The sequence below is a fragment of the Pleurodeles waltl genome, chromosome 10, assembly GCF_031143425.1.
Source record: "Pleurodeles waltl isolate 20211129_DDA chromosome 10, aPleWal1.hap1.20221129, whole genome shotgun sequence".
NCBI classification, from domain to species: Eukaryota; Metazoa; Chordata; class Amphibia; order Caudata; family Salamandridae; genus Pleurodeles; species Pleurodeles waltl.
Window position 1 is genome coordinate 1,033,854,640 of NC_090449.1, and position 15,081 is coordinate 1,033,869,720.

At 42.4% G+C, this 15,081-nt stretch overlaps 1 protein-coding gene across 2 annotated transcripts in view; it reads right to left on the bottom strand.

The window, feature by feature from the left end:
• The window catches only part of TGFBR2 (transforming growth factor beta receptor 2), a 149,084-nt gene that overhangs the window by 53,407 nt on the left and 80,596 nt on the right, over positions 1-15,081 (bottom strand). Inside the window, exons 3-7 of one of the 2 annotated variants that reach the window (XM_069212002.1) lie at positions 11,390-11,574; positions 6,156-6,324; positions 3,745-3,947; positions 1,092-1,148; positions 562-618 (exon numbers count right to left, since the gene is read on the bottom strand). In XM_069212002.1, coding sequence (XP_069068103.1) covers positions 562-618; positions 1,092-1,148; positions 3,745-3,947; positions 6,156-6,324; positions 11,390-11,574 — 671 coding nt within the window. The remainder of the gene's footprint in view (positions 1-561; positions 619-1,091; positions 1,149-3,744; positions 3,948-6,155; positions 6,325-11,389; positions 11,575-15,081) is intronic. The other variant, XM_069212003.1, reaches the window with a different exon arrangement.

The window sequence follows — 15,081 nt, forward strand, 5'->3', positions numbered from 1 at the left end:
GTTCGATGATCACGCTTCAGAAGCTTTGCAATTTTAAGAGTGCTGCATCCCTCTGCAAGATATCTCACTATTTTTGACTTTTCTGAGCCTGTCAAGTCCTTCTTTTGACCCATTTTGCCAAAGGAAAGGAAGTTGCCTAATAATTATGCACACCTGATATAGGGTGGTGATGTCATTAGACCACACCCCTTCTCATTACAGAGATGCACATCACCTAATATGCTTAATTGGTAGTAGGCTTTCGAGCCTATACAGCTTGGAGTAAGACAACATGCATAAAGAGGATGATGTGGTCAAAATACTCATTTGCCTAATAATTCTGCACTCCCTGTATGGCTCCATCATATTGACGGAGCCGTCCGTCAAGCTTTCAATCCATTTACAGGAACTGCTGTAAATGCAAGAGATGTTCGCTGGGCATCTCTAACTTTGGTAGGCGAAGTCCCCTGACAATGGCAGGAGTAAAGTACTCAGCCATGGCAACAGTACTTAATCTTTCCACCGAAGTATAAATCAGGGTCTTACTTTAAATGAATCGTAGAATCAAAACAAAAATGTTACCTATGGAAGGTTCCTTCCATCCAATCTCCTGTCCTACTGCTTGCCGGTGGTCTGGACCTAAGAATGCAATGGTTGCAGTCAGTGCACTTCTTCGTAATAAATTAGTCAACAAACAAAAAACTGCTTTGAGTTGCAATTAGATCCTGGAGTGAGCTAATGCCCATGGTCACGAAGCAGTTCTGAAATCAACATTCACTGTCAAAAGTTCATTCAACTCGGCACAAGAAATAGAAAATAATGACGAATCCCTTCATCCCAGTGCTACGTTACCAGCAATAACATTCTTATAACAAAGATAGGGTAACTCGTACCAAAGAGGACCTCAGATGTCTGAAATAGATGTCAATGAGGGGAATGGAGAAGGTTGGGGAAAAGACAATAACAGAACAAATTACAAACTGCAATTAAGCCACAGATATCCCAATATGACCTTCAAGAGAACTATTTTAGGGTTGGGCACCTGACATGCAATGACATTGGATGTTCAGAAAGTACTTCTAATTAGTACTATACTATGTATAAACTCTTACCTAGGGAAGGTGCCATCCAGTCAAATTCTTGTCTTCCGTCTTGCTGATGGTCTGGATCTAAGTACGCAAGGGATACAGTCAGTACAATGCTTTGTAACAAATGGGTCAACCAAGAAGAGGTTGTGGGAACACCAGGGCCTATTAACAAAGGCATTTTGGAGTATTGTAAAGAAGTACTCCTGTAGTTCTCTTTTACGTACTTGTACATGCCTTTTCAGCATTGGCCAAAAAATGTAAAATTGAATAAAACTGGAATATTAATGCACTATTCATATACAATTGGTGCAAATAGAAAGGGCTCTGCATTATTAACACTTTTACTTATAGGGAATTGGACATGTCACTGCTAATTCAAAACAGTGTGCAAGAGTATGTAAAGAGTACTCCTGTAGTACTACTACCCATACTCATGAATACTTAAGTGAATTTGCTAATAGTTTGCACATTGGTTGTAAAGACAGCTTACATGAACAAGACGTGGGCTGTAAAATATTTTCTAACCTGGGTTAAATTTAATTTTGTCTTAGACTATTCTTTGTGAAAATGAGCATTAACTCTAATTTACTTAGAATAATTACACCTATAAACTAACACTGGCAAAGGAAATAGGTCTCCCCTATGGGAGCGAGTGGCTTTACCTGTGGTTTTTCGCCATGCTGTACAGAATGGCTAAAGAAGAAATAAAAGCCTGTGCTGTGGCTGGCCCTATTATTTTGTAAGCATGCGCATCACACATTCGCACGTCTACATAGTAACTTAGGTGCTTTTTTTACTGATTTAAGTTGGATCAATAAATGAAAAGAAAAAAGTCGAGCAAAAGAGGTTTTTTTTTTAAGCGGTTAGGGTCATGGGAAGAAGTAACGCAGAGAGCAGGGAAGCAACATGGAAGACAGATGGGCAGAAACAATACGAAGGGAGCGGTCTGGCTGACGCAACAAGGAAGGCCGGCAGGCGGTGGTGGAGGTTAGAGGGAAACAACAGAGAGAGAGAGCAATGCAGAGTGCGGAGCAAGGGAAGCACATGGGTGGAAACAGCAACGTGGACCTGCTGGGTAGAGGGGTGAGCACTTGGGCAATCACTGTCCCTTCCAGGAACATGGTTCGTGATGTGGTGATGGCGGCCTGAGTTGCAATTAGCTAGGGCGGTGCTGCATTCAGCGCCGCCTGGCTGATTACAACTCAGCTTTTTGTGTGGGAGAAGCACATGTGTACCACAACATGGAGGGGGCAACAGAAAGACACGAGAGAGACAGCTGGAAACACATGTACTCTCATTGAGGGCTCAAACAAAAAGAACAAAGTAATAATTGAAAAGTATGCAGTTGAGGGACAAAACTAATGAAACCATACTCCCGGGGAAGGACACACACAAGAAGAATATTTAAAGCCCACACAAGGCAACAAATAAAAAGAAAGCAAATTAGAGCGGCAATAAAGCTATCCAAGGTAAGCACTGGACGGGCTCAAAGCCCACTGTAAGCAGATAACAGGTCTTTCCATCAACAGAAAACTTGCGGTGTCTGGTAGGTGAGACCTAAAAATGTTTAATTTACAAGATCACTAGGATTTTCATTGCTGATGAGGCCAATATCAAAGACTGGGTCTTATGTTCCAGGTGTTTGTGGCAATGTCCAAAATGAAATCCCATCTCCAAAGTTTTATATTCTACTGTCTCTCCTATAATCATTAAACATGTTTTACTTTTTTCAAAACTACAAGTCAGCTGCACTGACAAACATGCAAAGTTTCATAATTAGGGACAGTTGAACAGCCATCTCTCCATATGATAGAAGGCTTTTCAGCAACCTCCCAATCATAACAAGCCCTTGCATAAGAGGCATCGTGGCATCTTTGCAATGGGTTTAAATGCTAGCTACATTTAGATTGATGTGCCCAGACTGTGAGAAAGTATTTAAATATTTGGGTAAACCCTATCACAAACTTCAGCATCTCTTACTTCATAATTGTGAAGGTCCCACTGAAATAAGCTTGCTCATCCAGCCATAATGTCATACACCCTGGAGAATTCAATATGCCTGTTGGGATTATTAGACATCTTCAGGAATATTTTAGCACCCAATAGTACAACAGGCCAAGCCAGGCTGACATAAGTGAGAAGCTCTCCCTGGAGCAACCAAGCAGCCTCAGGAATAATTCAGCGGTTGCCTTTGATACAAATGAGTAGTTCTGTCTTGGCAAATTGAACATCCCCATGATGTTGTTAGACAGTCCATGATGATACATCTTGCCAGCTATTGGAAAGCCCTTCCAGTACACCCCTGCCAGTGTTGGGAGTGTTTCCTACCCACCCTAGAAAGAGATGTACTCTTCTCTGCAGACAGAGTAGACAAACCTCTACCAATTTCCATGGCCAGAATGGGTCACAAAACATTGGTGAATGCCTGCAAAAAAATGATCTTTGTGGTACCAACTTTCAGGGATCCGGATATGGAATGCCCACCCCTTGCTCCTGAGAGTAGATTAACTCACACACAAAAAACAAAGTATAAAATCATACTGCAAAAATATGTCCACATGTATATTAAAGGCTATTTGGGCATGTAATATACAAGTTCACATGCAAAGAACTTTGTAAAGTTGCCCCCCTTTGTCTTCTCATTTACAGTGGAAAATTCACTGATGATTATACGTACCTTCAGCATCAAAATCACTGAAGCTGGGCTGGCTGTTGCAATCTTCACCTGTACAGGCGCACATGTACAGTAGCCCGCCTTCCACTTTCTGTTCCTTCAGTACGCATTTCCCTTTATCCACGTTGTCCAGTGAGTAATTATATAAATTTACTTTGGGGTCATGACACAGTGTTTCCAAGGTCACGTTTTGTCCGTTCTTTCGCCTGAAAAATAATTAGAATAATAAAGTTTGCTGTGTCAGCCTCCCTAGGTGAAAGCTGGAACAATTATATCAACAATTAACCAATAGTATATTATGTTCTCTACATGTGTCTTCTGCTCTAAGGCCCTCATTATGAAGTGTGGCGGTCCAAGGACCGCCACAATCTCACAGACAGTAGGACCACCTGGAGTGCCACATTACAACCCTGGTGGCCAGACCGACCTAAAGCTCACTGTCCCTTCCAGGAACATGGTTCGGGACGTGGTGATGGTGGTGTGAGTTGTACTCGGCGCCGCCTGGCTGATTACAACTCAGCTTTCTGCCAGCCTTTCCATGGGGGGGGAATGACACCGCCATGCAGTGGCATCCTCTCTGCGAGTTTGGCAGTCCCACAGTGGGACCGCCAAACTCATAATAAGGCCCTAGGACTGGAATCCCATTCGTTCTTTTCCAAGCGTGACGTTATAGCCGGAACTTTTATACTGGTTTGCTACAAAAGTTTATGCTCTTTTAAATTTCCCAATCTCTTGAGATAACTCTGTTATGCTATGCAACATGTTAAGTTACTTTTAAAGCATGTGCACACTCCCTCCCCCACATGCACAAACACAAACTTAAAGGCACAGATGCTGCTGTAAAAACTGGCAGCAGAAATATTCATATGAATAGTATAAAATGTCTCTGACCCACAATATAAAAGTAGGGAAGTCATTATGCATTGCACTGTACAGTTAAAACTACACAACAAATCCGTATTAAAAAAAACCTAAAGGCATTTATTAAATTCATAAGTGTAAAAAAAAAAAAAAAAGTTAATATGAAAACTCTGAGCTCATAGGACTGGTTGTACTACTGAATATCAACACCAAAAATATACAAGAACATCCAAGAACAAACTATGGAGAGGTAAGTGCATACAGGGAAGTATAGATTTACTATTCCTCACTCCACATCTAGGTGCATTGAAGACATATGTATGGTGTAGGTACTTGGAGGTGGAATTAGGTACAGAACATCTTGACTTACCTGTTGCTAATTTTTATGAAATTTTGTCCTCAATATTCTGTTGAAGAGGGTGAGCTTCAGATTTTCTGAAAATTACTATGGCATATAGGTCCATATTTATACTTTTTTAGCACTGCATTTGCGTCATTTTGTGACGCGAAAGCGGCGTAAACATACAAAATACAAATGTATTTTGTAAGCTTGTGCTGTTTTTGCGTCAAATAATTACGCAAATGCAGTGCTAAAAAAGTATAAATATGGGCCATAATGTTAAAATTATACAACATTATGCAACAAGCAGGGTGCATGAGAGGGGCTTAAGAGGCAGTGGAAGGAGAGACAAATGAGGATTGGTAGCAGCACTGAGTGAGAGAAGCACAATATTTTATGAAATAATGAATATTTTTAGGGCTTTCAAAGCAGAGATGAGACAAAGGGGGTTATTACAACTTTGGAGGAGGTGTTAATCCGTCCCAAAAGTGACGGTAAAGTGACGGATATACCACTAGCCGTATTACGAGTCCATTATATCCTATGGAACTCGTAATACGGCTGGTGGTATATCCGTCACTTTACTGTCACTTTTGGGATGGATTAACACCTCCTCCAAAGTTGGAATAACCCCCAAAGTGTGTGTGTTTTTGTCGATGTGTGCATGCCAAGAATATCAGGTGAAATCGGACAGACTCCTCACCATACCCTACCGGTACCCAACTATTCATCAGAAAATACATTTATTAGGGGAGTATAACACCCCAAACATCCCCCTGAAGCTACGCCTCTGCTCTTCACCTCTGAGGATTGAGACATATCATATAGGAAATCCCTACATTCATAAGAACAGGATGCCTCCAGGAGAGGCGCAAAGTCTGCAATACTTAACATTTTGAGCCAGGAGTCGCTAAGAGAAAATAATTGTCCTTTTGTCTTTGAAAAAGTCACAATAGCTGGCTCAAAGAGTTTGTGAGTTTGAGTCAAGATAAAACCAAGTCAGCACTCCATTACTCCAACATTGGTAAACTGAGCACTACTGAGGTAGGTAATAACAACATGGGTTATTCACAGTGGGTAAAAAACAAACCATTATTATCATCTAGCTTGAAGCATCTTGGTGCATCTGCAAGTAAACCCTGCAGGCCTTGGGAGAGCCAGCTGACAGGATGGCTGCTTCTCCCTATTGTGCAGAAAAACAAAGTTGTCTTACCAGATAGCAACGCAGACTTCATGGGCAGACTCGCAGAGGGCGAAGATTTCACAGTTACTGCTGCAGAGGCCTTCATTTTTGCAATCAGATGGTCTCAGGTCACAATACCTGCACTGCTGCTGAGCTGGTTGTATTCCATCTTGCATGGATCGTTTGGACGTCTCTTTTACTAGACAGGCAGAAAGAAGGCCTCATGATGGAGAGAATCAAATCACATGCATGCAATACATTACATTATCTTATCCTTGTAATACTCTTACAAAATACATTTAGTGGATAGCAGAAGGTCTTAATCCATACGTTGGGAGATATGTCAGTGCTGATCTCCTTCCTGCATTAAAACAAGAGAATGAGTCCCTTTTTGGGTGTGGCTAGAGACAGCATTAGCTGTGGGAAAGAGTGTATGTCATTACAAAAAAAGCTGACACCCCTTTGTCGGTGAACCATCTACAGTAGCTCAGCATTTGATTGGTCTACAGGTGTGCTTGTTCAGGTCAGGTTGAAGAGGATGATCTGTAAGACACACAACATCATACATCCTATTATTTGACCCTGTGGGATGGGTTAAGATGCTGAAATTGGACGCAAATTCTGCACCAGATTCACCAAACATAAGTCAGCCATTATAACAAAAAGGATGCTGGCTCTTCAAGTTCAACACTGTATGGAAAGCATACATTTGAGAATGGTCTATGGTGGACTAGCCTAGAGGAGATCAAATCACAGGAAAGTAAATAATGCACAATACCACAAAAAATGAGAAGTATGTTGGATTTTAACTTTCCAGACGCATGTGTTTGGCCTGAATGAAACCATACCCATGGAGAATACCATAATCTTCTCTGATATAATTTTTGTGAGCTACATTTGAGCTGTTTTTCATCAGGCCATTACATACTTGTCGTATAGGACTATGGGCCTGATTCTGCAGAGGGACTAATCCGTCACATTCCTGTGCGCCGTATTACAAACCCCATAGGACAATACAGGATCGCAATACGGTGAACGAGACATCCGTCATGCTTGTAACGGAGCATTCCCTTTCGCCAAAATCTAAATCAGGCCCTATGTTATATGTAGCAGTTTAATTTAGGGCTGTCTACTTGTCTACTCTGATTTTTACCCCTTCTTCTGTAGATCCCCTGTAATATCAGACAATGTTTTCCACTACATGATTATGTGCCCTGGTGGCTGGCATTTTTGTCCCATTTGAAATTCTGCTATATTAGAATAAGTTAATTTCTTTCAAGAGTTCGGCTCTCTGAGTTGCATATTATCATGTTTTCTTTTATTCATATTTTGGACTCGGGCTTTGTGTTGATGAGACGTGACTGGTCAAGTTGTTGGCTTTGCTTGTTACGTGGGAATCTAAAATCTAGTATTGTTTTCTACTTTGCAACGTCATTACTGTTCAGAATTAATCCTTCCAATATGGCCACCTCTATATTAGGGACCTATTATGTGACATAGTGAATCAAGTCACTGAACTAGCCAGCAGGCACATATTTAACATGCAGATCTTTTTTCGTATTTTGGCACTATTTGGCCTGGGAGAGGGGTAAGCTATTACATTAGTAGCAGGTTGGTTCTAAAAAAAATGGAGTAATTCAGATAGAGACGCGTATGAGATGCTGCGTATTCTGGCAGACGTGCGCATGTATTGCTGTGTTTCAAGTAGCATAGTACGCTAGCAGAGTGTTGTTTTTTCAATAAGTGGGAACACCCAAATGGTTTCAGCACAAGGATACTTCCCCAGTTGAGTTTTTTGCTATACAAATAAACCTAACATAACATAACATAGCCCCTTATGTGACGTAGTGTATTCAAGTCATAAACAGTTGACCGCGCTTCCGTGTGAAGGTGCGCATTCCTCACTACCTTGGATAAAATTCAAAGTTGTTTAGCGCTTATTGAGAACTTAGGCTTTACTCACTGCCTTGATCATCTAAATGTATGTAACATTTTGAGAGGGAGCCAGGGACATGTAATTTCTCAGTCTTGGTCCGGTTTTACTCATCACATCGAGAATGCATATCAACACCAATCTCAGCTTCAGGACTTACATCATGCAGAAGAACAAGACGGCTTGCAGAGTAAAGCCCTCCCTGCCCGATACAGATTTCAGAACTGCAGTACAAAGATTGTCACTTCCCAAAGGAGGCAATGCTGTACTGGCCCAATCCCTATCTAACATCATTGAGGAGTATCGTATATGCATTAGCTAACCTTATTAAAGGACCCTGACAACATGTTAGAATTACACTGCCACTCAAGCAACTCCTTGGGATCTCTCCGACCACCCTCAGTGCATTCAAGACATGATACATAGGCGGGCATTACGAACATGGCAATCTGGACCGCCATGCCTGCGGTGGCGGTAATTTCTACCACCGGCATGGCCGTCCAGACCGCCATATAATGAACGTGGCTGAACCACCACTTATGAAATGCCGTCACCGCCAGGCTTATGCCACCAGGCAGCCTGGCGGTGGTGGCGTTTCTGATCCGACTGGGCAGCGCTGCACCAGATAATGAGTCAGGTTCCAGCACCTTTCCCTGGCGGTTTACACCACCAGGGAAAGGCTGGCAGAATGAGTGACTCGGGGCCCCCCTGGGGGCCCTGTCGCGCAGTTCACTGCCTGATTTACGGGCAGTGAAATGCGCAACAGGTGCTGCTGCACCCACCGCACTGCTACATTGCCGCCGGCAGAAACATGTGGCCGGCGGGGGGTTCCGCGCACAGGCGGACTTCTGTTGACCGTCAGCACCGATGATCGTAATGACCCCCATAGTGTAAAATGGAGTCAAGTCCTGGCACTTATTCTCTATACTTCCTTCTATTTCCCTGAAGAGAGTTCCTAAAAGAGTTGCCAAGGTCCCCTAATATGTCCAACTGCTAATCATACAGAACCCTATTGGTACTGCCTACTATGCAACACAGTTTCTCTGTTATCCGCTCCTTACCTCCACACTTTGTCACCTCAAAGGACCCCTGGTGAGTACAGAGGGGGAATGGGAGTGGAGGTAACTCTTTGAGAGGGAAATGGAGCGGGGAAACCTAACTGTATCATATCCATATGCAGTGGGGACGCCTCCACCCCTCAGATCAGCCTTATTGCCAGTTTCCTGACTCTATTTATGAGGGTGGTGGGGTCAGGTACTTCTGCGCCAATAATTCAGAAAATCTCAAGCTGTCATGTCTCTGACAACGATGGAAAGTCTGCCAGCATTTACCTCCTTCAGTCAGGCAAAAAACTTCTTGCTTTTTAAAGTCTGGGTCATTCATTAGGTCACTAGTGAAAATCCTGGCAAAGTCCAGCAGTCAGGCTGCAACATAGACCAGGACAAACTAGCAATAAAAATACTTCTAATGAAGCCCAGGCTCTATATATAAACTGAGCAGCACGCTGTGGCACAATTGAGCAGCCTTGGAGCCCATGGCATAATCGATAAACCTCCCCTTAACAATATCAATAAACCCCATCTTATAATTTATCGGTCCACTGCGTCCACTCCAACAGTTCAACAGCACTCTTAGGTATTATTCGGCAACACAAAGAAAGTATCCAGGCATTTGATAATATTTGAGTATTCCAAGCAGTCTATATTTTGTTACTGCGGGAAAATAAAATAAGGGTAACATAAGTTTCTGAAGGGTTCTATGTTTACTTCCTGTTCAACTTTCTAAATAAATCAACAGTTTTACACTGAAACAACTTATCTTCCTCTCATGCTTTCCATTTAGAGGCAGCCCCTCTGGCCCAAAGACAGCTCCCATTATTATTCAGCATCACTATGGCATGATGGAGCAGCCCCTGCCCTAAACCCATATACAGCAGTACCCAGTTGTTATTTTCATGGACATTTTTCTGTCTAATTATGAATAGTCAAGCTTTCTCGAAACTGTCCCGATTACAAAAACATACCTGTAATAATAATAATTAAGAAATCATTGTGAGATAGCAATGACCATTATCTCATTAAATCTCCAGTTACAATAACAGCTGGTAAGCAATGGCCTTTTTTGCGCGGTAAAACAAACGTGGGACGTGGTTGCCTATGGTAACTGGGTGCAGCATAGACTAACAATACTTAACCCAGCAAGCCCATCACAAAAATTGCTCTCCATACGCAACTAGCAGCCTGTTAGTGAGTAACCCCATAGGTGTTCAACACCTCCCAATTCTTGTACAAGGATCTACACTGTGGGTGTCATTTAAGTTGTCATTTCCTGTCTTGCAGTGAAAAACCTTTAGATGTGGTGAATTGAGCACACACCCACAGCTTTACATCAAGCCCTCACTGCCAACCCTTTTACTTGGAGCATGGACAAGGTAGACCCATGGCTATGGCGGTCCACCAGTTCAAATCTACACACTGCTGTGCACCGACCACTTCCCTTCCACCCTGGAGACTTGGGCCCGGCGACCACGCTTTCTGCACTAGAAAAGCTGTGGGATACTGTGTATCAACATGAGGCAGAGGCACAGATATGCATTGTCCACACTGCTCATAATTGTGCTAACATGGTTTCCTTTTTTAGATAAAAATTTATGAGGAAGTGAGGCACTGTTTGTAGGAGTTGTGGCACTGTTTGTGGTCAGGCGTGGTCTGTTTGTTTGAGGCTTGACTCCACAGCCCCCTTTCCCGATCAGGAACAAAGAGCAAAGCTTCACCGACCCCCACATACCCACTTTTCAGTTTCACGCTGTGAAAAATTGGACAATGTGCCAGAATGCCATACACAACCCCCACCCCCAAAACATGTACAGAAAACAAACTTAAGTGCATACAATAAAAGGCGATCATCTCCCACCGGTTGAGATCAGAGGCTGTTTTGACCACGGCTAGATTTAATCATTTGAGCTGTGGGTTACACACGTCTTTGCCGTGGGAGTAGGAGGAGGAGAGGGTTTTTTTGGTCTGGGGGGTGGGATACATTCACCGAGGCATTTGTTATTCGAAAATTTGCACTTCCCCTATCAATGATTGGGTTCTTTATGGCTGAGTTAGACATTCTGACCCCATCTTGTTTGTTTACCACCATGTAAGGTTCCTGATAATCCCCCAAGACAGAGCTATATTTATTCATCCTTTGTGTCCTCTGTGAATTAAAATAATGTTTTGAGCTCAACGAATCACTCCAGAGACAGATCGCAAGTTCCAGGGAATAATGACTGAGGTATTCTCTGCCCCATTGGTGTAATTTGGCAAGGAGGAGGAGATCTGCATACCTGTTTTGGATACAGGGTTGTTGCTGCATTCATTCCTTCGGCACAAACACATGTAGAGGAGACCATCGACTATCGTCCTTTCTTCCATCATGCACATACCCCAGGTAGGATTTTCATTGACACTGAGTCGTTCCGCCAGGTGAGCACACATTTGTCTGGGCAGGAATCCCTCACCACTTATTTTTCTAAAGGTTTCAGGTAAGTGGAAAAGAAAACAAAGTGAGTATAGGGTTGTTTCTATTTTAACACGGTATTGTTCTGTTCACATTTGTGTGTATGTGTGTGCATGCATGTGTGTGTGTGTGTGCATGTGTGTGTAGAAGTGTGTGTGTGTGTGCATGTGTGCATCTCTGTATGTGCGTGCATGTGTGTGTGTGCGTGCATGTGTGTTTAGGAGTGTATGTGTGTGCATGTGTGTCTGTAGGAGTGTGTGAGCGTGTATGTGTGTCTGTGTGTGTGCATGTGTAAGAGTGTGTGTGCGTTTGTGTGTGTGCATGCGCACGCATGCAGTACATTTGCAGATCACCAACATGGAATATGGCATTTCTTACTATTGCTAGGTGGGGCCATGAATCTCGAGAGACCGAGTCTAAATACTTTCATGATGCCTATCCCCTTGCTGTCCTCTCTCTAGCTCTACAAATATGGTTTATCCTGTTTTCATGTCTAGCAATTCTCAGCAAATGCATTCAACCAGAACCATCACAAAGGGGTCCAATCTCTGTTGTGAGATCAATATTATTAAATGGACCTTCTGAGTGTGGCTCTAGTTTTCTCCTGTGAGGGCACTTTAAGAGAGATGTAATTGGCCTGTACTTTGACCTTTGCAGCGTAGTAATAAATGTGTGAATGCAGCTTTAATAGTGCACTTGATGCAAATAACATGCTGTATTAGTCATCCTTTCCACTAGCCTGGCAACCATATACATGCATTTAAAATTGTATCAATGTGATGAAAATCAACCACTTCAACGCACTGACCATAAACTGAAGGTTGCCTTTTGAGGGAAAGTTTTTATAATATTCCATTGTGAGGAGACATCCTGAATGCCGTGTTTCAAAGACCTCTGCTACTCCTTGAACCCGAATTATTACATCTGTTAAAGTTACTTATCCTGACCCAGTCTCTGAATGCACTCCAGTCCCAGCTGGTGGAAACAGAATCTTTCCCTCAAAGGCTGAGCACCAGCACAACTTTCGCTAGTCCCGGAATCATAAACTGACAGCAGAAGGCATGTTTTTGTGTCTGAAACCTACAAAAATAAACGAACTTGTGCAATCCGGTCTTTTTGGTGTTGTTTTAGGGGCCGAAAAAGGGTCATGCTGCAAGACGCTCAACTTATGAACACTTCCTTCCTCCCTGGCTGCAGCCGTCCCCCCCCACCCTCCCCAGACGTATTTCCTCAATTCCCAAGATGCTTTGCACCCTCTCAGCCAAGTGAGTGGGCTACGCAAGGGCAAATTCAAACACTAGAGCGACTGAGAGACAGAGAGAAAGAGAGGGAGGGAGTGTGCGTGAGTGCAGACCTGCCAAGTGTCACGCATCTTGTGTTAGAATAACACTTTTCCCGTCATTTTCCTGCATTATCGCAATGCCTGAGATTGTCACGCAAAGAACTGTGTCCACGTGCAGTAAAACCTTGTTCCAGTTTCTCACTTTGCCAGGTAAACTCCAAGCAGTGTTTATCAAAGGCCACAAGGTGATGCTGGTGTACAATGGGAGGTATAGGATTCTCGATATATTACGATATTTATATGGTTACCTCGCCTTCATCACTTGATTTTGCATGCAAGACCTGTCACTCATAGTTGTTGAAATGTCACTCATAATTACACTGAAATTATGAAAGTGTCACACATAGCAATATGAAACCTTGTCAGCTATGTGTGTGGTTGGTTACGAAAAGAACTGGGATTTTCAAAAGCCTAATAAAATGCATTGCACTCATAAAAAAGATACATTCACATGGGCACTGTGAGTAAATTTACTTCAATAGGTGGGGAGAGGGCATCCCAAAGCGGGAACGTACTATGATTTTGGGCACAAACATTGGTACGAGAAAATCCCTCTACACCTGTGTCAATGTAGGGAAGTTTCTTTTAGCAACGAAAACTGTTTTCCCTATGGAAAACAACGGCAAATTTTAGCAATACAAGTGGCGCTAACAGATCCACTAAAGCTGGCTGCCATGAAGCAATCTCCAGCCTGAAAAGAAGACAACTGCTTACAGCTGAAATTGGCAAATAACAAACACAACATTTTTGTAACTTGTAAGAGATGTGATGTTTTTGCAGGTATTACATAATAAAGTTTTCCAAGTGAAAGATATATATTTTCACCTTTCAGGTCATTAAAATGAGGGCACATCCATAAGAACAGTCTGAATATTCCTGGCTTGTATTTTAAGTGGTAATTATCACTAATGTGAGCAGCATTCATTCTTTTTGACTCTAGAAGGATGGGAGATGAGTGAGTGCTACCAGGCTGTGATCCTAAGGCCTCAAGGTAACATCCTGTATCATCAAGCAATCATTGCAGGCACTATCTGAGTCCCTTTTGTTTGTGGGTTTGCCAGAGAAGGTGCCTTGATGTTTATGGCAATAAAAAGAATATTGTTGATATTTCTTTTTCCAGCTGTAAAGAATATAGGATGGTTTAACAAAGGTTCACTTATCTCCCTCAAAAGGCGAGCGAAGAAAAATGTGGACCAAGAGGGGCCAATGAGGCAAACAACTCAACTTTTATATGCAAAATGTAATGCGAGGTGTAGCGAAGGACTTGCAACTCGAGTGAGTGAAAGACACTTAGGGGGTTATTACAACTTTGGAGGAGGTGTTAATCCGTCCCAAAAGTGACGGATATACCACCAGCCGTATTACGAGTTCCATAGGATATAATGGACTCGTAATACGGCTGGTGGTATATTCGTCACTTTACCGTCACTTTTGGGACGGATTAACACCTCCTCCAAAGTTGTAATAACCCCCCTAGTAGCAAAGTCACTCCTGCAGAGAACCTGGAAACACATGAATGTGGAACAAGAAGCTTTTCTCCAATTTTCCCTGAGCCCACACTGCCCTTGTTCCAAAGTGGGGCAGAATGGAAGACCTACATAGCACATGATGCAAATACTTTTTTCCAGGGTTCATGTTCAAGAGTGTCACTGACCATGTTGTGATTCACGTTTCCAGGATGGAACAGAGAAGCGGTGAGAAAGATGCACGCGACTGGAAAGGAACTGTCTGGAAGTGACAAGACTAGAATTAATTCCAACCAGGAAAAAATAAATATTAAAGAATTGGGAACAGATAGAGCCTGTTTCCACCTTTTGACCGATTTCATATGTTGCAGGTCATCTGGATTATCCTTTTTGTTGATGTTGTGAGAATTGATTTTATAACCTCATTAATCAATATATTATTTAGGACATTTCATGTTAAATTCTGTAAACACTTTTTTCCTGTTTCCTTGCTTTTCACCTTGGATCTTGTTTTGGCCTCTTTGATTTTTTCGTTTCTCTATCTGTTCTTTCACATTATTATAATAATATTTATTACTGTACATTCATTTTTGTAACGTGTTTTGGTAGAAGCAGCATTGAAATTTCACAAATAAAAAATACATAATTTTCAAGTTACAGACCAATTATGTTTCCAGTACCATCATTTCTACGAGCATTTTACCTATGTGC